This window comes from Columba livia, chromosome 2 (assembly GCF_036013475.1).
Source record: "Columba livia isolate bColLiv1 breed racing homer chromosome 2, bColLiv1.pat.W.v2, whole genome shotgun sequence".
Taxonomy (NCBI): domain Eukaryota; kingdom Metazoa; phylum Chordata; class Aves; order Columbiformes; family Columbidae; genus Columba; species Columba livia.
Genome location: NC_088603.1, coordinates 55,477,452 through 55,499,156, shown reverse-complemented (window position 1 = coordinate 55,499,156; position 21,705 = coordinate 55,477,452). Strand labels below are relative to the sequence as shown.

The following is a 21,705-nucleotide window of genomic DNA, read 5'->3' as shown; positions in this document are numbered from 1 at the left end:
CCCACAAGGATTATCGAGTCCAACTCCTATCCCTGCATATGACAACTCCAACAGTTCACACCATGTGCCTGAGGGTGTTGTCCAATTCCTTTTTGTTGCTTGCCATCAAACCTTTTGTGTTTAACAGTGGAAAAAATAGTGATATTTTTGTTCTTTGGCATGTCTTTGAAATGACAGTCAGGGTTAACACATGCGGTAGGAGGAAAGGTTGAGAGAACTGGGCTTTATTGGGTTGGGCCAAGGGGACGCTACGTGGTGATCAGCAGCCTCCATTAAGCAAGAGCCAAACTCTGCACACCCATGCCACGCAGCGCAAGAAGGGGCAGCAGCCTCATGTTGCAGCTCGAGAAGTTCAGATGAGCCCACAGGAGTTCGGTGCAAGGAGCTCCACAAGGAGGTCGGTGTTGTGCTCTGTCAGGCTGCAACAAGGCTGGAGAACCTCCAGCTTTGGGAGCTGGTGGGACTTGGCTGGGTAAAGCCACAGGTAACCTGGGCTCTTGGCAGCGGTTTGGCTTTGGGAGGCAGGACTAGGTGACTGCCAGAGCACCTTACCACCGCTGTTTCCTTGGTTCTGCAATTAGATGATTTAATGTTCTTATAGTGCTTTGTAACTGGTATTGTAATAATGGATGCTTCAGATTAATTGATGTCGTAACAATTTACCATCATAGTAGTGAGAAATATTTGCATTTTACAATTTCAGTACATCTCTGGAGATGGTAAATTTGCCATGGAAATGCCATGTTCCTTCTGCAGAAACCAAAAGAGAAGGAAAATGAAAGATCTTGTAACATTTGTTTCTCCTTGTAGCAGATTTCCAAGTCTCTTGTCCTTGGACTGGGAGAAAAACAGGTGTTTTCAAAGAAGCCAGATACTTGAGATACCATACTTGATGTAGCATAATTGTTTTAGAAAATATGGCAACATATTAGTGTCTTCATTTGATTCCACCTATTTTAATTCATAGCAATGTAGAAAATACGGAAATCTACTATGTAAGTTTACAATATGAGTCTCCTAAATAAGAAGGGGGGATGGTAGTTCTTTTTCTTAGGCTTCAATACATAAAATATGAATTGAAATTATTTAATGAGTTGCTTTTACTTAGTACACTTCATTTCTGAGCTTTTACCAGAATTGTTTTTTTGTCCTGATGTAACTACAGGTTTCACTAAAGAGATTAAAGGAACAAATGTGTTTTCTAATAACTAGGACATTTCACACTGATTGTCTGAAGTGCACTTGCATGAAGCTTCATGTTTGTTGTGCCACCAAGTGTTGTAGTCACTACCCTGTTGAAATAGTGTTGAATAGTGAAACAAATTTTGTTGTTCAATACTTGAAGTTTTTAAGAAGTCATATACCAATATTCAAGAAAATGTTTCTGACTTTTTCTTGACAAGTGTTCATTTATTTTTGCAATTGAGGTAAAACCTACTTTTTCATGCTGAATATTTTTTTCCTGTCTTAATCTGTGTTAACTTCTGGATTTTTTTTCATTATTTCATTTTTCATTCTTAAATATTTCTCAGTATCTTTGAACAGAAGATGGTGATTCAGTAGTGTCTCATTGGAAAAAGGTGTATTGTGATCGTTTTCCCTTTTCTCTTTCAGCTAGAAGAAAAGAGTGAAAAATCACATTCAGAAATATTTTCAAGGGTAAGAGTTTTTAATTTAAAAATTATTGAAAGTCAGTGTTCATCCATAAATTTAAAAGGATTGAAGCAGTTCCAAAAGTATAAATTTTGTGTGGTTTTTAGCAGAGTATTTTAATCATTTTTAAGAGCTTGCAAAGAGTTCTTTTTAGATATATTTTTTATCTACAAAATATTAGTGCTTTGTGTCTTTCATTTCACGAGGAAATAATTGTATTCTCCAGTTTACTTCTAGCAAGTATTAGTTTTTTTATAGAATTTATTTTCTGTGTGAGAAGTATTTAGCAGGAAAGGTTGAATTATAGCAGGCAAGAGCTATTAAAATTCATGTGCTAGATTCCGCTGGAAACTTTATTCTGAGTCCTGGGTGGCAGAAATTACAATTTTTAGAAATATTTTAAACTTCTACAGTTTTTCAGCACTAACAGCCTCCTTATGAAAGTCTTCTGAACAGGAGTCTCAAACCTGTAATGTTACGTTAACTGATAAGTCATCAAAGGAAATGAACATTTCAGAAAGAAACAGCAAAAGTGCTGGATAATAATCAATGTAAAATATTGTCTATAAGCTACTATTAAGAAATGGTGTAAACAAGAGAGAGAAGTATTCTATGACTGTGAAGCAATTTATAGAAAGCAATGTCAAGTATACCGGATATGACAGCATAATTACTGATATAGTGTTTTTCTCTTTTTAAGCCATCATCTCGCAACTCAATAAGTGCAACTCCTCTGAGCGGCAACTCATCTAGGAGAGGAAGTGGAGACACAAGCAGTTTGGTGGATCCGGATGCATCCCTCAGTGAATTACGGGTAAACTGTGTTTTCAGTGAATTTGGAACTGGCTTAAAATTGTATTTTTGGTTAGGAGGAGTTTTTTTTTGCTATAGAACTTCTGATTTCTTAATACTAAGAAAAAGTTATGAGGATGTATTTTTTAATCACAAAATATTTCTGTATCTTAGTAATTGTTTATAAATATTTATAGTGTTAACAGTTTCGCATATATTAAAATAAGACTTTGTTTATGTCGAATTTGAAACAGTTCTGTCCTATTTGAGATGCCTTGGATTCAGGAATATAAACAAAATCTTAATTTCCATCAGGTTGTTGTGAAGTAACTGTGATTGCTGTGAATTATTGCAGGCTTTGGCATTTGACAGAAATGCATGTAAACCTTTTATTGCTTTTTCGACTATAAATTATTTCCCCATACTTCTTATGCAATGGTTCATTCCTATGTCCTGCAGGATATCTATGATCTTAAGGACCAGATACACGATGTAGAAGGGAGATACATGCAGGGACTTAAAGAACTAAAGGTATCAGGGCTCCTCCCAAGCATGCATTCTGTATGGGTGTTTTTGGGGTAATGGAGATACCACTGGTTCCACTAACTATATAAGGCTTTACTAACAAGATTTTAAATTTCTTTAAAGCATGTCTCTAACTTTTAATTCATAGAAAGTATCAACTTAAATTTGTCACATGAGTAAATCGTTAAGATATGTTTTAAACGTAAATGAGATAGCCAATGTTCATAATTTGGTTTATGTTAAAATAGTATTAAACTTTCAAATTTAGCAAGTGTTTTCTGTAAGGTAATGAGAAGTTGAATTTCTATTTTTCAGACTTTTGTTAGCAAGTAAATGGATACTCAAAGTAATTACTATGTATTGAGAGAGGAAGAAAGAGACAGGATATAGTTATGACAAATAATTTAAGAAATTAAGCATTAGTCTTCCAAGTTTCGGCAAAAGTACATCTTATAAAGCAAAACCACATTAATTTTGAAAGATGTGCTGAAATGTATCTGAGCATGCAGGCAAAGATTAAGGTTGTTTTAGTGCTTTGCCGTTATGAAGGACTTTTTTTTTTTTTAATATTTGACTTACATTCCCATTATCTTTGTTGAAATTATAGGTTTGTATTTTCATATTAGATTAGTGAAGTCTATCTGTATTTTGACTGGTTTAAATTAGTGTGCGTGCTTTTCTTATGCAAATTTTTACATAATTAGCAGTTTGCAGTTAAAGTATTACTGTTTTCCCCTCTTTGAAGGGAAACCGAATAGAGCAAATGATGTGGCTTACAAATCTCTTTCAGGATATTTGTTCTGTTCTCTTTCCTGTAACCTAATTGTGAATGGTTCCTTGTAAAAGTAGAGAGATCTTTCTATATTTGTTGTATATCCACATAGAGACTGAATTTAATGACAGCTCTTTGTACTAGAGCATGTAACAGTGATGTTTTTAATAGGTTCCTCGAATTTCCTTGATTAAACAGCATATTAGATGGTATAGTAAAGAGAAGATATGTAATTTGAGCTGTTGAGTGTAGCAAAAACTGTTTCCTCTTTAGAGGATAAGTAACTTTGAATCTGATAGCTATATGCTTACGTGAAGTACATCTTGTTTTAATCATATTGCCATATGAATATTAAAAGGACTTCAAAGAGCAGTAGATTACAAGATTATTAGACATGGCAATGATTGTACTAAATTTGAATAAAATGCGAGATTCATATTTTCAGAACGGATCTAACTCTCATGCTTTTGCATATTTGCCAGCATCTCATGACTACTCTTCTGAATCATTACTAATGTGCTATTATTTGTTGTAATCCATTACAGTTACCAAAGAGCACAGGTGTGCAACAGACAGTAAGATCTTGATCTATGCTTGACTTACAAAATGGAATTGCATTTTATGCTATGGTTAATACTGAATACTATCTTCCTAAGTTAATTTGCATTCTGTAGAGATTCTTTCAGTAACCCTTTGTAATTAGGAAGGTATTGCCTTTTCCCCCAACTTCTGCTTTAGCAGTTTTGTCTTGTGTGTGTTAGAGTTACTAGGATACCTGCTTTTACACTCCTTTTAAATGGTGGGGTTTTTTTCAGTGGCTGAGTAACAGTGATATGTAATCATGCTAACTTTATTTCTGTGGTTGCCCATCCCTCGTGCTACAAAGAGTGTGGTTTTTACCTGGCTACAAATCTGCTGGGTGTCAGCAGAATAAACTCTAATGAGGATAGTTCTGATTTAGTGATTTAGTTAGGTCTTTTCATGTCTCAGTCTGATTCAGTTTTATTCTTTCTATATTCCCTTGCATCAACTAGAAAGGAATCCTTTTTTTTTCTTTTTCCTCAAAATGTTTCTTTTATGCAGTTAACAGAGCATTCTCTTGATGTCTGCTGGGTTTAATCATCTTATTCTAGCCAAGTAGACTAATTTGCATAGCCCTTTGACTTTACTAAGAATTGTGGGTGGTACTTCTTCATAGCTTTAGGTTATGTGGAGAGCCTTATTATCTGTTTTCATTCCAGCCTGTTCCCACTGCTTCATCCTTAGGCATTCCACTGCCTCATTCAAGTGCTTCAGAATTTCTTCCAAATCCATGTTGTTTCCCACCAAACTGGAAGATTACTGAAAGTACATGGAATTCTGTAGCCATGGGGAACATGTGTAATACTTTTCTTTGGAATTGTTTCTTCTTTTCGAGTAGCCTTAGCAATGTTGCAATTTTTTTTTTTTTTTTAACTCATTGGAGACTCTTTGGCATAGCTTTTTTTTTTTTTTTTTTCTGGGAAGCAATTCTCACTCTTCTGTCTCAAAATCAATTTATTCCTCGTTCATAACTGCAGACTTTTTCCCCTATTAACTTGTTGATTAATGGCATTTTAATCCAATCTTTTAAGCCCCAACTTAGTCTTCTCTTTAAGGCTGAACTCTTGGAGCACATGGCATACTGTAAGAGGCTGAGACAACTGGATTGGATAAGCCTTGGGCAGGAGGGTGGCATTATCATTGCTGTTTTCAGCTGCCGCATAGAAGGCTGTAAAGATGACAGGCAGACTCCTTTCAGAGGTGCACAGTGACAAGGCAAGATGCAACAGGCAGAAGTTGCATTGTAAAGGCAGAAATTCCAATGAGACCTCAAGAAAAAGACTTTTCACAAGGGAGGCAGTCAAACACTGGAACGGGTTGTCCAGCCAGGTTCTGCAGTCTGCGTCTCTGGAGATACTTAAAATGAACTGGAGAAGAGCTGTGAGCAGCCTGATCTTGATTGACCCTGTTTAATTAGGAGATCAGAGCAGATGGTGTCCAGAGATCTCTGCGAACTGAAATTACAACATGACTCCACTCAACACACTCACGGAAACAATCAAGTTGGAATTTTTTCCTAGTTGTACTTTTCATTGAATTTTCGTATCTCCTCACAAAAGGACTACAACATTCATTTTAGTCCTGATGTTTTCCTTCTTTTTCTCTAAATCAAGTTATTCTTTGAAAGTCTTTGGAAGGTTTACTGTCTGTGACATTTTGTTTTACCAGTCTTTACAAGATTTGTCATGGTTCCACCATCACAAAAAATGGTTTCTTCAGTTTTAATCTAAAACTTAAAAATTAGTGGAATGTACTTACATATGTCCTTTTTCATTTGCTTCTATCTTATCGTGAATCTTGTTTGCTGTTTACTGCTGCCCAAATGGTAATGGTAGTTTTCTTATCTTTTCACTACTTATATTTTTCTTGTCTCTTCTGATCTGTAGTCTGTCAGGGTGTGTCTTAAGTTATTTTTTTCTAGGGTTTCTAAAATACTCTTTTTCTCCAGCACAAAATTCTCCAGAATTTAGTGAATGGAACAGAGACATATAAATACGCACAACTAGGATAAAATTATTAGAGTTAATATATGTACTTTAAGGACAGCTTTCTCAAAATGGGGATTTATAACATGGAATAGTATTTTGGGGCTGGGTTTTTTTATGTTTTCTTAGGAAACTTAGATTGTTACCATCCTCTCCCCTAGTATCTTAGTCCTACAGTTCTGTTTTCTAGAAAACCCCAGCCTGATGCCCTTTCTATGCTAGTACTTCTACTGTCATAATACAAATTAAACATGGAGGTTATGGTACCCATGCTTTGAAAGAATAGATTACGTTAAATACTAGGGGATTTGTAGTAGGGCACAAACCTACTTTGGAAATGGAATGGCTTAATAGTTTTTATTTTCAGTTCTAAAATTAGGACTCAAACTCAACTTTAGTGTTTTTAGAAGCATGCATATTGAAATCATTACATGTTTTAAAAGTGTCTGGAGTGATAGTTGTTCTAGTATTTGAATAGAATCATAAAATCATTTTGGTTGGAAAAACCTTTGAGGTCATCGAGGCCAAGCATTAACCTTGCACTGCTAAGTCCACCTCTAAACCGTGTCCTGACGAACCTCATCTACACGTCTTAAACACCTCCAGGGATGGTGACTCAACTGCTTCCCTGGACAGCCTGTTTCAATGCAGAACAAATAGTTGACATTTGTTACAGTACTGAGGAAAAAAATAGGATAAAATAATATTGGTAAATTTGAAAGAATTGCGTAAGAGCATTTATAGCTAGGCACATGTGCACATTCAGGTAGAGAATCAAGCGTGTCAATCTTTACATGCTGCTGCTTTTTTTTTTTTTTTTTTTAAATCTCAGTAAGGAAAAGAGAGAAAATGTTTTCTTAAACAAAGAATCATTACTTAGTGTGGTTACCTTAACTTCAAAGTATAAAGCACTACTCAAATAATGGACATTAAGTTATAGCTACTTTTAGAGAGATTTCTGTGATCTTTTTTAGTTACTTGTCTGAGTGCTCTGTGTCAGATTTGTTGCCTCATTCTGAACTATTTTCTTGTGCATGCACTGAAAACACAATATAGCTGTGATGTTACTACCCTGTCAGTTTAGTTGTGAAGGTGGCAGAGCAGAAAATGCAAGTGGAATATTATCTTGTAGTTCTCATACTTTTATAATGATAACTTTTAATAGCTGTGTGTGACTTAACCTGAATAATGGAAATTGAACCGTGACCTGATATTTGTAAAGAGAAGACATGAATTACAATTCAGAAACAAAAATAGTTGTGTAATTTCACTGTAAAACAGGTAGTGCTCTTCAGCATTATGGTGGTATTTTAACATTATAACAATGCATCAAAAAGTTAAACTAATGTAAGTCTTTCTACTGTCTGTAGGATTCGCTAGCTGAGGTTGAAGAGAAGTACAAGAAAGCTATGGTTTCCAATGCTCAACTAGACAATGAGAAAAACAACTTAGTTTACCAAGTGGATACTCTAAAGGACGTCATTGAGGAGAAAGAAGAACAGATAGCAGAGTTCTATAGGGAGAATGAAGAGAAGTCAAAGGTACAGATTATTATGACCTTTTTTTTTCTAATTATAAAGATAAACCATAGAAGCCTGGATTACTTAGTAAGAACAGTTGAAAACTTCTGAATCAGTAGAAAAGTCTGTCTATCTCAGTGACCAAAGATCTTCTGAGTGTTGTTTTGTTTGTGTTGGGTGTTTGTTTGTTTGTTTTAAAAACAAAACAAACAAAAACCCCAACCACTCCCCACTAAAAATTAATAATTAAAAACAAACAAACAAAAACAACAACAAACACACACACACACACACACAAAAAAAACAACAAAACCAAACACTAGTAACCTGAACACCATCCCCCCAAAAGAAACAAACCCCAAAACACATCCCAACCCACCCCACACACACCACCCTTCCACCTCTGCACCAATTACATGCAAATTAGTTGCATTTAATCAATGCAATACACTAGTGATAAAATATGCATTTGAATTGAATAGGGCATGTTCAGTCCCCCTTTCTTGAAAAGGGAAGATCTGCGTGGCAGGTTTTTTCCAAGAATATTTATGTAAATTCAATATCTGAGCTTTTCTCATTAATATTGTACTAAAATTTTTATAGCATCTTTTCTGTCCACTCTAGAGTTTATTAAATAGTCTTCTGTATGGTAAATATCTGGAGAACTTACCTAAAATACTGATTCTGTGAATTTTAGAAACTTGGTAGGTAGAATTTCTCAAATTGTTGCAGTAACTTCGTAGGTAACGTTATGTTAAGTGATATTACTAACTTTTTAATACTGGAAATTAGTGTCAAACCGAAAAGAAATAAAAATCATTAATTTGTTAATATAGGAATTGGAAAGACAGAAACACACGTGCAGCGTTCTACAGCATAAGCTGGATGAACTTAAAGAGGGCCTTCGACAGAGAGATGAATTGATAGAGGTATGTTCATATAAGATAGTGTCGGATAGAACTTGCACAAATATATATGGTGTAAAACTTGAATGGGACCAACCACCATACATGAAGTGAGCTTAAATATTATCTTACGTTTTTAAGAAAGAATTAATCTTGTTTGACTGGGTAGAGTTTAAGCTATCAATCTCTCTTAATTTGTAGAATTGAAAATGTCTCTTCAAGGTTTTCAAACGTGTAAAATTATTAATTCCTGTGAGAATCAGTTATCTCATGATTGTTACTTGTATCTTTCCTTCCTTGTGAGGGCAGAACTAATGTTTTTATGTCTAAAATCTTTTGGATAGCCGGTAGTTCTGATGCATGAATATTACAAAATAATATTATTTGACTTTCTGAAAGTTTTCTTTTCAGTTATTTCTGATTTTTGTGAGCATCAACCACTGAAGTTTGCAGTAACTAATATTTTCTTACCAGTCAAGCATAAATGTAGAAACACTGGTCAGTGTGTTATTTTTCAGTGTGTCATAACAATGTTGCTGGGTGCATGTTGCGTTACTTTCTTTTCCCCTCTCCCTCCTTTGATTTGTTTCCAGAATAAGTGTGCCCTAAAATCCCAGAGCTATTATCAGTCTTAATTTTAAAATGGTCCACAAAAATATATATTGTCAGTAGTATGCAAGTGTCCATTTCCCATTGATTTTGGTTCTAGTACTGTAAGCTGTGGTTTAATTACACATGATCTTCCTACTGCCTTTTGGTTTGAGTAAAAAATTGTGATTTTAAGTGTATGGGCCAAAATTTCCACTACCTAATTTTCAAGAGCTATATAATATTGGTCTTCACTGATTGATTTCTTTCCTCATTAAGTTTTTATGCTCTCCAGGCAGTAATGCAGTAACTCCAAAAGGCTTGTGGAAAGTCTCAGATCTGTTATGGTTACTGAGAAAATAATATGCTTCATGAACTGGAGTTGATATGACTTACTAGCAGAAGAAAAGGAGTAAGATTAGCCTAAACAGCAGGATTTTGCAGATTAATGCTGACAAGCAAAATCTTGGCAAATTCTGCTTGTAGCTCTGTCACTTGCTCTGGATTCTCTTTGACTTCACTGTGAAGTTAAAAAAAAACACTTTCTGCTTTCTACTTTGGTTGTGGTTGTTTGCCTTTTTTAAAGAAGTATGTGAATCAACAATATGCAACAGATTTGCTGGAATGTGTGCTTTGGTAGAATGTAGGATATGAGTGTTGAATATTCACCAAATGCATGCCGTCCCTTCAAAAGTAAAGACAGTTTGTTCCGTATTTAACATTTATTCGACTAACCTCTCTAGCTATTCACACTAGCAGATAATCTAGCTGAAGCCATTTAGCTTTTTGCAGAATCAAGTTCACTCACTAGGAAGGCAAAAAGTTACCTCTAGCCCTAGAAGTTCTTATATCATCTTAATACATAATTATATGAATGTAGCAAAGAATTGTAGTTAATGTTTGCAAGGCAAACAGCAGAATTCAGTGTTAGATAAAAAACAGGAGCACACTTGATATGTATTAATATAGTACCAGAGGGCAGTCAGCAGCTGGATATCACTTCCTGGACGCTTGATTCAAACTTTCTTCTTTATGCTTTCAAGGAGGTGTTCTCTTTTGTAAAATATTAATAAAACCACTTGTTAAAATAAGTGTTCACTTCCAAACAGTACTTGAAGGTATCTGGAAATAGCCACAGGGTTATTATTTTCCTAAAGAAAGGGCATATTACCCACAGTCTGTAATGGGAACTGTTACTAAAAAAAAAATGTAACTCTACCTGCACTAAATTCTCTCATCAACATTAAGTGATTGACTAAAATTAGTTACCATTCTCTTGCATTAATTCCTAAGGGAAATATTATGTTACGCTTAGTAGCACCCTTTTTCTTTAACTTCATGCTCATATCTCTTTGGTTGACTTTTACTATTTAATTTCCTTTCTCTATTTTAATGTTTTCCCTTTTTTTTCCATTTCCTTACTTCTCTTTTCTATTCTTCCCTCATCCTATTTACTACAGGAGAATCAACGCATGCAGCAGAATATAGACTCCATAACCAAAGAGGTGTTTGATCTTCAGGAGACAATTAATTGGAAAGATAAAAAAATAGGGGTATGAATCAAATATGGGGGGAAGGTATTTTTTCATTTTAGAAGTAGATGGGCGCTCCCACACTCCAGGGAATGCTGTGTACTCCAAAGAAATGAAGGCCAATCCCAATTTAAATATTTCAAACATTTTGCAGTCTTTTTCTTCTGTGGAAAATGAGCTCCACTTCATCTTTATGCAAAGATGAATAATGCTAATTAAATCTGTAACATAATAAACTGTTATACACACAATTTTATAATTTTGTAATCTGATCCTAGGTGATAACAACATGGCCCTGCACTTGTGGCTGTTCTGTGGCACAAGTAAATTGCCTGGTGGTGAGAGGGAGTTCAATAGAAAGTCTTTAGAAAAGCATTGTCTGCCTTTTAATAACTGTAGGGTAATCTCTCTCTGAGTTTTACACAGGATTTTGACATGCAGAGATTTCTTGGAAAATTGCTGTATTTTCTGGAGTTCAAGTCACTTTGAGAAGTTCTCTTTTAACCGGTGGTGGCTAGTTTAAAAAAACCCTGTTATTCTGTCTTTTTTCAACCAGCATTTATTTCACCTTTCAGTCCTTCAATCCATACTGCAGTCTTCTCTTCCATCATAATATTTCAATATTTTTAATTTTTTTCTGAACCTTCTTCTGACAGTTTTTTTTGAATCTTTAATTAACAGTATTCTTGCCATACTTACTCTTCACCTTTGGGTTCTGAACTATTTCAATTTGTGCAACTTTTTTTCTGCAAGTGCTTTTTTCTCTCTCAAATATGTTGCCAGAGTTTGTACAGAGCGTTTATATAATGTTCATAAAAACAGTGACGAAACCAATATTTTTTTCCTTCAGACAAAATTTTCCTGCCAGTTTCTATATTCTTGTAAACACCATTACTAGATGTTTTTTTGCCTTCTCAGAATTGAAGTCTTTAGTTCTTAAAATGTAAAAATGCTACTGCCTTTTCTTTCTCACTTCTGTTACCGAAAAACATTTGCAGTCTATTCTTAGCTTGCAGTTTTTGAGTCTTTCTCCCCAACGCTAAGTAGCTTTGCTCATTTTTATTCTGTTCCAGCTTCAGAAGTCTCTGAGAAGCTTCACAAAGTATTTTATAACTAGAATTTTAAACCGGTTTTAAAATATATTCAAGACTGCTGCCTCAGAAGGAAGAGCAGGAGGCAAGCAGAACGGAGACAGCACGAGTTTGTTTTACACTTGCCTTCATATAGGGTCCTGTTTCTACAAAGTGATTGAAGTGTGCAGTTGTACTTGTTCTTAAATTAGATCAGTTTGAGGACACTGAACTCCCAGGTTATATTCCTGAAATATACAGCTGTTTTAATGTTTGGTGACTCCAAATTGTACGTGCATTAGCGATGGCATGTCTGAGTTTGGTATAGATTTTGTGGAGGTTTTTGGAATACTTAGAAAATAGGACCCCAGACAAGTATACTTTCTGCCAAATGATCAGATGTTAACCATACTGGTTTGTTAAAATGTGTCTGCAGAGCTTAGTTGTCATGGTTTCTTCCCTCTGCCCCAACAGAAGAATTGCAGAAGTATATTTAGTACAAAATTCATGTCGTGTATCATAATCTCCAAGCACACGAACAATAGCAGTTTTATTAAAGTTTTTCAATGTTGAATACTGATTAGTAATTTCTCCACCACTAAAGATACATGGTTGTATCAGTTTCACATCCTTCCCCATTAAAGTTTTCTGATTTCCAATGCTTGTGCACAGGGGGTGAGGATAGAAGGGCTGTTTTGGGAAGGTCAGCAGCATCACAGGACACTGCCAAGTCCCCAGGATCTGTGTGTCTATTCTCTCAAGTGAGCGAGCTCCGGTTCTGCCACTGTTCTTTGAAAATGGCAAAGGTGTTTGTATCCTTAAGTGGAATACAAAATGATGTAATGATTAAAGTTCATCACACTGTTTGTAATGTAGTTAGAGATCAGGAATGTGTTAAGAAATAAAGGGACATTTTATGAATTGTTAAACTATGATGTGACAGCTAATGCCTTCACACATTTTGAATTACCTGCATTTTAAATGCTACACTTCCATACTAATAAATCAAGTGCAACAGCACTTAATTTTTTTCTGTTGAAGTTAAGAGTAATGCATTAAAACACTGCTCTAGTATACAGATTCTAGATAACTATTGAAATTCAGCACACTGCAAATTATTATGTTGGGCATTTATAACACAAAGTTTTACACCTTCATTTCTTTCTTGTTATCAGTCCATTCCTAAACATTCATGCATGACATAAGGTTTAGTTGGATCATTTTCTCAACAAAATGTGTGTACACTTTTGTTGTTGCTGTACGGTCAGGATTATTTGTAATGCATTACAATATTGAATTGTAATGGAATACTGGGATGCAGCTCAGTTCAGTGAAAATGTCTGATTAACTGCCAGGTAACACAGCTCCAGCATAGGTAGGCAAACCTATCTCTATCCATGTTGTAATTTTAGCTGCAATACTTTTTTGTACTAAAATAGTGCTGTTAGTGTTTACTGCTTTTTTCCACCTCTAAAACCTATGGCTTTGGTTTTAGTAAAGGGTGGTTGCAGTAGTTAAGCAAGTAGTAAATGAACTAGTATTTGTATTGGATGGCAGGCTTTTACATCCAAGGTCTTTTATGAGGTAAGATTTCTACTTCTATACTCTGTAAAAGGTAGAAAAATTAGTTCAATGGACATGACGTTTTAGGATCTTTGCCAGTTCAGTTCCAGGAAATTTTATTTCTGGCCACAGAGTGCCTGTATTAAGAAGAATCACTTACTCTTCTGGTATTTGATGTAGTTTATCAAAATCTACCAAAAATAGAACCCACTAAATAAAAGTCTATTATAGAATCTACTAAGACTTGCCTGGGAAAAAATTATATCATGACAAACATGCAGCAATGAGGCTACATACCAGACTTGTAAAAGGTAGTTATCAGAAATGTATGTTTATATATATTAAATAACTTTTATTTTATTGAGCTCTTTGTATTACTTGTAGAAAATCTCTCTGCTGTCTGTCATATGCTTTTTCTCTGTGCCGTTCTTTTTCTTGCTATCTGCCTGAACGCAGGCCCTAGAAAGACAGAAAGATTACTTTGACTGCATTAAGAATGAGCGAGATGAGCTCAGAGAGGAGTTGGCTGACCTGAAGGAAGCAATGACGAGAGGAGAGGTATGTTGGTAGCAGATACTTTACAGTAACAGAAATCCAGGAATAGGGCATGAAATCAAGGTCAATGAAAAAGAAGAATAGTTACTATTCTTGTGCAGTCTCAAAACCTGAGCTTAGGGTCAGATAAATGCTGCATTTCGTTGTAACTGTTTTGATCATCTTGAAAAGATTTTTAAAAACTTTTCTGTCCAATTATATTACGGTACAGCTCTTCTATGAGGTTCTTTTTTTCTTTTTTGTATTTTTAGAAACATGGATTAGTTATAATTCCAGATGGCACACCAAATGGTGATGTAAACCATGAATCAGTGGTTGGTGCAATAACAGTTGTATCACAGGAAGCTGCTCAAGTCTTGGAATCTGCGGGAGAAGGACCACTAGGTAAAAATATCCTAATATACTTTATGGAGTATTTGAAGTCTTTGTTTCCCTCCTATTTACAGTTAGTTGTGACTTACAGATGCAAAAAGATACCTGTGATGCTTCTGGAGTACATGTTTACACAATTTTCGAGGTTGTGGCGTTGTTTTTGTTTAGTTTGTGCTTTTTTGTTTGTTTGTTTATGCTGAGTAAGAAGACAGATGTATCTTTTGAGTAAAAAAATAATAGTATATGCTTGGATGTTTGTAACTGATTACATCTCTTGCTCCGCTTTCTCTTTTACTGCTGTCAGACAATACCTTGTATTTTGGAATAGCATGTTTTTCATTGCATTTCATGAAAAAAAAATCTTTAAAAGTATGTATAATGAATGAAAGAATTTCCATTACAGAAAACAGAGTATTGTATGTTCTTTCCCTTTCCTTGAAATACTTCTGCCTTTATTAGTGTAAAGCAAGTTCAGTGTTTAATCACAATCATGAAGCGAAAAAACCCCGAAGTTTTAAAAACATTCAAAAAACAACGCAGACAACAGAAAGATACAGGTTTGGGGGTGGGGGGTATTTTAATTTGCTTTTATCTTTAGATTGAACAAGTTACTGTATGTGTAGTCAATCCACTGTAAAACTCAGTTAACATGCAAAGAAACATCTCTCTAGACTTGCATTGTAGTTGTACATATTTTTGTTTTGATAGAGATAAGACTTGATACATGTTTCTGCTGTGGCCCCATCATAGTGAAATGCAGATGTCTTTGTGCTTTGTTTCTGTCAAAGTTACAACTTCCAAGGGAGCTGTTCTAATCTAGGCATGGTGTTGCTTGACAGACTTTTGTAGCCATTGCTGATTTCTGACTGGGTAGAGATAGGGCAACATTCCTGTGGGTCCTTTCCCAAGTACTTTTCTTGTGGTTTGAGAACACTTTCTACAAACTTTCTAAGCGTATGAGGAAGCTTAGTGCCTTCCCTGAAGACACAGAAGTTTTTAAGAAGAAGGGAAAAGAGTGTACAATGAGAAGACAACTTTGTTGGAAATGGCTGTTGTAGATATTGGGACAAAACTGTGTTTTATTCTTATTAAAACAAACAAACAAACGAAACCACAAAAACAAAACAAAAAAACCCCACACCACTCAGTTGATAATTTAGTTTGAAGAATTACTGAACTCAGAGGTCTTGCTTTTAAATTTATTACACTAAAATAGCGTGAATGAAAAAAAATTCCTGTTTTTCCTGCTATTAACTGGTATGTTGTTATTAGTGAGATACCAAATTTTTATGCTCCCTTAAATTGTGAAGAGCATTAGAAAATGAACAAAAAATTATGACATATGTTCTTAGTTACAGATTTCTCAGGTTTTTAACTGGATTCTTTGGTTTTAGATGTCCGGCTACGAAAACTGGCTGGGGAAAAGGAGGAATTGTTGTCCCAGGTAAAATAAGCTATTCTTTCCAGAAACAGACCTTTCTGTATCCTTTTGCAGACTATTAATATATTAGCAGTAAAGAAATTTTAAGCACCTAAGCTGCTTAATCAAATATTAAAGTGCTAAAGCAAAATACAATACCCAACTTCTTACCTGGCTGGCTACCACAAATTATCAGCACCTCTCACTAATGTCCTTATCCATGTGACTTTGATCTTAGATGGTGAAGAAGCCTCATTTCACTAGCTGGTTAGCTGAAATATAACTTGCTGCTGACTCAACTATTAGTGCATGTACTTACAGTTGTGCTTTCTTTTATTTTGTCTTATGTGGAAATACTGAACCCAATGAAATGATGTTCTCATGAGCTTCCCAATTGCTAAGTGATGCTATTTCTTTGATCATTTCAGCCACTGAAATAGAAAATTAATAGTATCTAAGTAGTTGTATTTTAATACAGTTCATTATTGAGAAGAGAGGACTCAAGAAAACATATAGCTGTTGAACAATTGTTAATAACAACATTGGTTTTGGGCTTCTAGTTGAACACACTACGAATTTAAAGTCATACACAGCAAAATCAGATGTAGACAACATATACCTTAATTTTAATGTAGATACCTGGTTTAAAATGCAAATAGATTACAGTGTTGAATCAAGGCTATTTTATATATATATATATATATATATGTATGTATATGCATATTTGTCACCATGTGATTGCAGAAATCACTATTAAAATATTTGATTTATATCATGAATGGGAGTTTTCCAAGTATAACTCTCGTACCACTCATCTGTAGGACAGTATTTTGATAACAGAATCAAAAAAGTAGCTCCCACTTCTTTCATAAAGTGCAGACACAAAGGATGTAGCTGAGGAATCTGTGTCCCCTGACTACTGGAAAAATCCTGAGACAGCTACTGTAGCATGAAATTGAACCGTTTAAGACTATTGTGCACCACAGACTTGCCTAGGACCTTACTTCCAGATGGAGTAAAAGAGAGGATCCCCAAAAAGCCGTGTAAACTCACCAGGATATTGTTAATAACTTTCATAAGTGTTTAGAGTCTAAAAGGTATACTGGCTGGCTCTGCTGATCGCCCGCACAGAACCGCCACAGCTAGCAGCACCTGGGGACTGCTCTGCCTTTCTCCCTGTTGAATATTTAGATAGACAATCACTGAACCTTCTAGAAGTCTCTTTTTCACAAAATAATAATTTTGTTTTTTTTTTTTCCAGGTTAGAAAACTGAAGATGCAGTTGGAAGAAGAGCGACAGAAATACTCTAAAAGTGATGGCATGAATACAGATATCATGGGCTTAGAGAATGGTTCTGACTTGCAGCTAATTGAAATGCAGAGTAGGTATATGGTTGCTGTTCGAAGGTATTCTTACTGGCAAGAGGAAACAGACTCTTCCAGCTGCTTTTCCTATATTCTTTTCCTATATTGGTGTGTAGTAGTAGTATTGTGAAGGAATATATAATTGACCAGCTAGATTTTTGGTGGTATATCTCCCTGTAAGAGAATTCTAGCTGCAGAATAGCTTAAAAATCTGCCTCTTTCAGTGCTGAAAAATAACATTCTGGGAAGTTATTTTTCAATTGATGACCTTGTCTAGAATGGGTGCCGCTACTTGGAACAACTTCAATTTTTAGATGATAGAATTTCAGCTTGAGATATTTTGTTAATATATACTACTTGATTTTTTTTTTTTTTTTATTTTGTTTACTCTCTGATATGGAAACTTAATCTACAAGACTGTTATTCTGTGAAGCAAAACATGAAAAATTATTGAAGTTTAATACGATATTCAGTGTTGCTTCACAGAAGCACTAAGCTACCTTCCATTTCAAGCAGGCTATTTCATCAGCTGTAAATTTGTTTGACAGCTTGTCATTTAGTATGCTTGTGGCAATGTACATGAACAGACCACTGGCAATGTCAGGGCTAAAATATAACACCAAAATAATTTGCAAAACTCCTTGGTTTGTCAGGCAGGTTCAAGCCTTGTACTCCTTATCTTTTGAATGTTATTACACATGTCAATGCCATATGCTTCTGGTATTGTGTCTATAGTGATTTGATCCATTTTCGCAGTGTGTGTTGGTTATTGTGTTGATTCTCTTTTGAGAGGTGAGTTGGCTATAAATATGTGTCTTAAAAAGTGTATATCTCATTTATACACCTGAGATTTAATGCACACTCTTACAGAGACAGTAGCTGTATTCTCTAAACAACATGTTAGGGAGACCTTCTCTAACAAACAGGAAAATTATTTCCTTTTCCTGTTCTCCAAAAAGACTTCTGAAATAACATTTGTGTCTTTGTAAACCTTTCTATGGGCTTCTCAATAAAATGGTATTTTTAATGAATTTTAATTAAAAGGGAAACTGCCAGTATAAAAAGTTGCTTTGACTAATATGTTTGTCTCAATTTTTGTCTAGGAGATGCCAACAGACAAATTAGTGAATACAAATTTAAGCTTTCGAAAGCTGAACAAGATATAACTACCTTGGAACAAAACGTAAGTGGGTCTCTCTTCATATTTATTCTTATCATTACACTGGCTCTGCACACTTTTATAATACTTCTATAAGCAAAAACTGAAAACATATTTCATCATTTGATTTACTATCTTTTTAGTTTGCACAGAATGACAGTACGTTTGTATTTTTTCATGTATTGTCCAATTCAATACCTATGCGTAGTCTAACCATAAGAGAAAATAATATGGAGTTAGTTTATTGAGATGTGAATGTACAGCAGAATATGAAGAGGAACTGAAGCTACTAGTTCATGAAAATCAGTCTATGTAGCTTAATTACTTGTCAGAAAGTTGTATAGACTGTGGAAGGTACATTATTTACTCTCTGAAATTCAAGAGTTTGTTTCTGTAGATATATGTTTCTCATACTGATTTACTCACACTTTGTGTCTATAAATCAGTAACATGGTATTATAGTTCAGCATCTCTGTAGATCACCTAAAATGTATATAAAGGATTGTGATTTGAATCACAGAGGCATAGTTGGTCTCTATTCTACAGCAACAGGCTACTAGCCCATTCTATGGATTTTGGGGTAGCGGGGAGAACTATAGATGTAATAGTCCAGTGAGTGGGCTGCAGATTGCAGCCAGGTTTTGTCTCAAGCCCCCCTCTTTATTGCTGAATTCTGTGCTTGAGCTCAACACCTCTTCATCATATCCTGATAACAGTTACAGTCTCCTTTCTGCTGTATACATTTTCATTTGGTCTTTGCTCTTCAACTTTCCAGGTTGTTTCTTTGTGTGTCATTTTGTTGTTGGTTTTGGTTTTCCAGCTCTTTGCTTAGTTCTTAACCTTCAATATCTTTCAGCTGTGTCCTATGCTATGTTCCATTCTCTACCATTTCCCATGACCCTTGCCAGGGAGGACAGACAGTCAAGGGTATTCCAAGTTTCTACCCACAACTTATTTTACAGTTTTATTAGTTCTTTTAAAATTTCTCTTAGTAATTATGGCTGCTGCTAACACAGTCAAACTTCCTTTTTCCAAAGGGAGTCACTATGGATAATTCACAGGATGCCTTGTGTCATGGTGGCTTTTCAGAAGGTGAAGAACAGCTGGTGGCAGGTGAGCTCAGGCTGGAACACCTGAGTAATCTTCTGTCTTGTTTGGGTTTGCAGATTGGACGACTTGAGGGGCAGGTTGCAAGGTATAAAAATGCAGCAGAAAATGCAGAAAAAGTAGAAGATGAACTCAAAGCTGAAAAGAGGAAGCTTCAGCGAGAGGTAATTCATTTTATTTCCTTTTCAGCTCCGTGCTCCTTTTCGTCTTGGACTGCTCTGTCTTTTGCCTCCAAGCTCTGTTTTTTGTAATCTTTGGTTACAGCTTGTAAGTGTTTTTTGAGAAGGTCTCCGAGTATATCAGTGTTGCATTGAGAAGACAACTGTACCAAATAAAAGTAATTACAGTTCAAGGCAGTACTTCCTTGAAAGGAAGGATCTAAAATTACATATTCTTCTAAATGTGGTAACTTGCACTATTTAAAACTAATGCTTCTGCAAAAATTAATGGGGAGCCGAATGCTCTGTGTCAAGGGCCAGCCTGGGAAGTTTCCAGCATACACCTAACAGGGAGCTGGGAAGAAGCTGTATTTAACTGAGCTGTTTGTCGTGCTTGCTTAAGACCTGCTGCATGACTGGCATGTTTGCTACCCATGGGATGGATATAGATATAGATATAGATATAGATATAGATATAGATATAGATGATATAGATATAGATCCATCAGTAAGTAACTATTGTGGAGAGGGCTGTACCTTTAAATAGTGTGTAATAGGAAGTTGCCAGCACCTACCTCTTTCAGAAGGAGTACATGTTTCATGTTTCAGTTGCTTCCTAAATATCTTTTTAATAGTTGACTTCCACTTCATCTGACTGCAGTCATGAAAGAGTTGTGTGGTAACTTACGTGGTACTCTTACAAAGCATATGATACTTGTATTCCTGATTTAATTTCCTCTGTCAAAGTTTAAGAACAGTAGAAAGTCCAGTTAAAGTGATCATAACTTTTGCTTTTATTTTGTAGTTAAGAACAGCACTGGATAAGATAGAAGAGATGGAGATGACCAATAGCCACTTAATGAAAAGACTGGAGAAGATGAAGGCAAATAGGACTGCGCTTTTATCTCAGCAGTGAAGCGGAAATCAAAAATATGATGCACTGCTCCTTGAATAACTAGCCCCTAGCTTGTTTTTTGGATACAGACTTTCATTGGCACAAACTATTTGAACACTGAGTTGTTCATAGCTGGTTTGGTTTCATAATTAAATGGCATACTTCTTTTTGTAACTTATGAGAGAATGAAATGTAGTTTGAATTCCCACATGAATGACAGCAATTTTTCTGTAGCCTTTGATTCTAGAGTCAGAGCTGGAGCACAACGCTGTATGTTCAACTTAGCGGTAGCAAATGTTTTTACAACTGTGGAATCAAGTTTACTCACGATCTCTTTGGGCTGCTTTAATGATGCTTGATGCTTGGAGACAGCTGCATGAATTCAAGACGACACTGTTTTACTGTATTATAGACTAACATATTTGCTCAAGACATCACACAGCACAAGTGCCTTTTATCTGGTGCAATTCTAGACTTCATTGTTGAAATAACCTTTGAAATCAGATAACATTTTATTTTAAGATACATTTGGGGTATTCACTAAACTTTATACATTTTGAAAATGCATTTTTGTAAAATATTTAAATTTATAAGAAAAGAATAGGGACTGTATATAAAAATCTGCTTTTTTGCATGAGCACATCTGAGTTCCTAGGTAATTTTGTCAAAAACTAGTCCTGATACTCTTACTATTAAGAGTGCAGATTTAAAGAATTATGTTGTACACCATGAAATTATGTCATCTGCTGCTTATGTGTGAATTGAAATTTTAGGGTGGGAGGAAGGGGGTGGGAAATGTGGCTAAGGAATTTATTAAATGGACACTTGACTGACTGAAACCAGATGTTTTGTGTTTTCTTTTAAATACTGAGATAACAGGACAGAGGAAAACCTTTGCAGAGTAGCTAACACCAGTCTTCATGTTCTTGAAAAATATCTCTTTGGCTTTGAAATTTTGAATTTGTTGTGGTTGGTTGCTTTAGTTTGGTTTTTTTGTTTTGTTATTTTCTGACTTCTTAGCCTGGTCTGCTACTTTTAGGCTGTACTGCTGTGGAGGATGGGGGCAGTACAGGGAAGAAGGTGTTTTCTGGAATGCTGGGATTTTTCTCCGTAGCCTATTCTTTATGGACAGTGAATGCTAGTAAGAACTTCCACTCTTTTCAAGCTGGCACATCGCCAGTGGGAAA

The 21,705-nt window shown here is 35.3% G+C and overlaps 1 protein-coding gene across 23 annotated transcripts in view; it reads left to right on the top strand.

Moving 5' to 3' along the window:
• LRRFIP2 (LRR binding FLII interacting protein 2) overlaps positions 1-21,357 on the top strand; it is a 55,939-nt gene extending 34,582 nt beyond the window's left edge. For 12 of the 23 annotated variants that reach the window (XM_065052035.1, XM_065052051.1, XM_065052046.1 and 9 more), the window contains 13 exons: positions 1,615-1,659; positions 2,354-2,467; positions 2,905-2,976; positions 7,680-7,850; positions 8,666-8,758; positions 10,783-10,875; positions 13,944-14,045; positions 14,294-14,426; positions 15,809-15,858; positions 17,096-17,216; positions 18,303-18,382; positions 19,525-19,629; positions 20,429-21,357. In XM_065052035.1, the coding sequence (XP_064908107.1) occupies positions 1,615-1,659; positions 2,354-2,467; positions 2,905-2,976; positions 7,680-7,850; positions 8,666-8,758; positions 10,783-10,875; positions 13,944-14,045; positions 14,294-14,426; positions 15,809-15,858; positions 17,096-17,216; positions 18,303-18,382; positions 19,525-19,629; positions 20,429-20,539 (1,290 nt within the window). In that variant the 3' untranslated portion in view covers positions 20,540-21,357. The remainder of the gene's footprint in view (positions 1-1,614; positions 1,660-2,353; positions 2,468-2,904; positions 2,977-7,679; positions 7,851-8,665; positions 8,759-10,782; positions 10,876-13,943; positions 14,046-14,293; positions 14,427-15,808; positions 15,859-17,095; positions 17,217-18,302; positions 18,383-19,524; positions 19,630-20,428) is intronic. The other 11 variants (XM_065052056.1, XM_065052049.1, XM_065052048.1 and 8 more) reach the window with 5 other exon arrangements.
• The last annotated feature ends 348 nt before the right edge of the window (positions 21,358-21,705 follow it).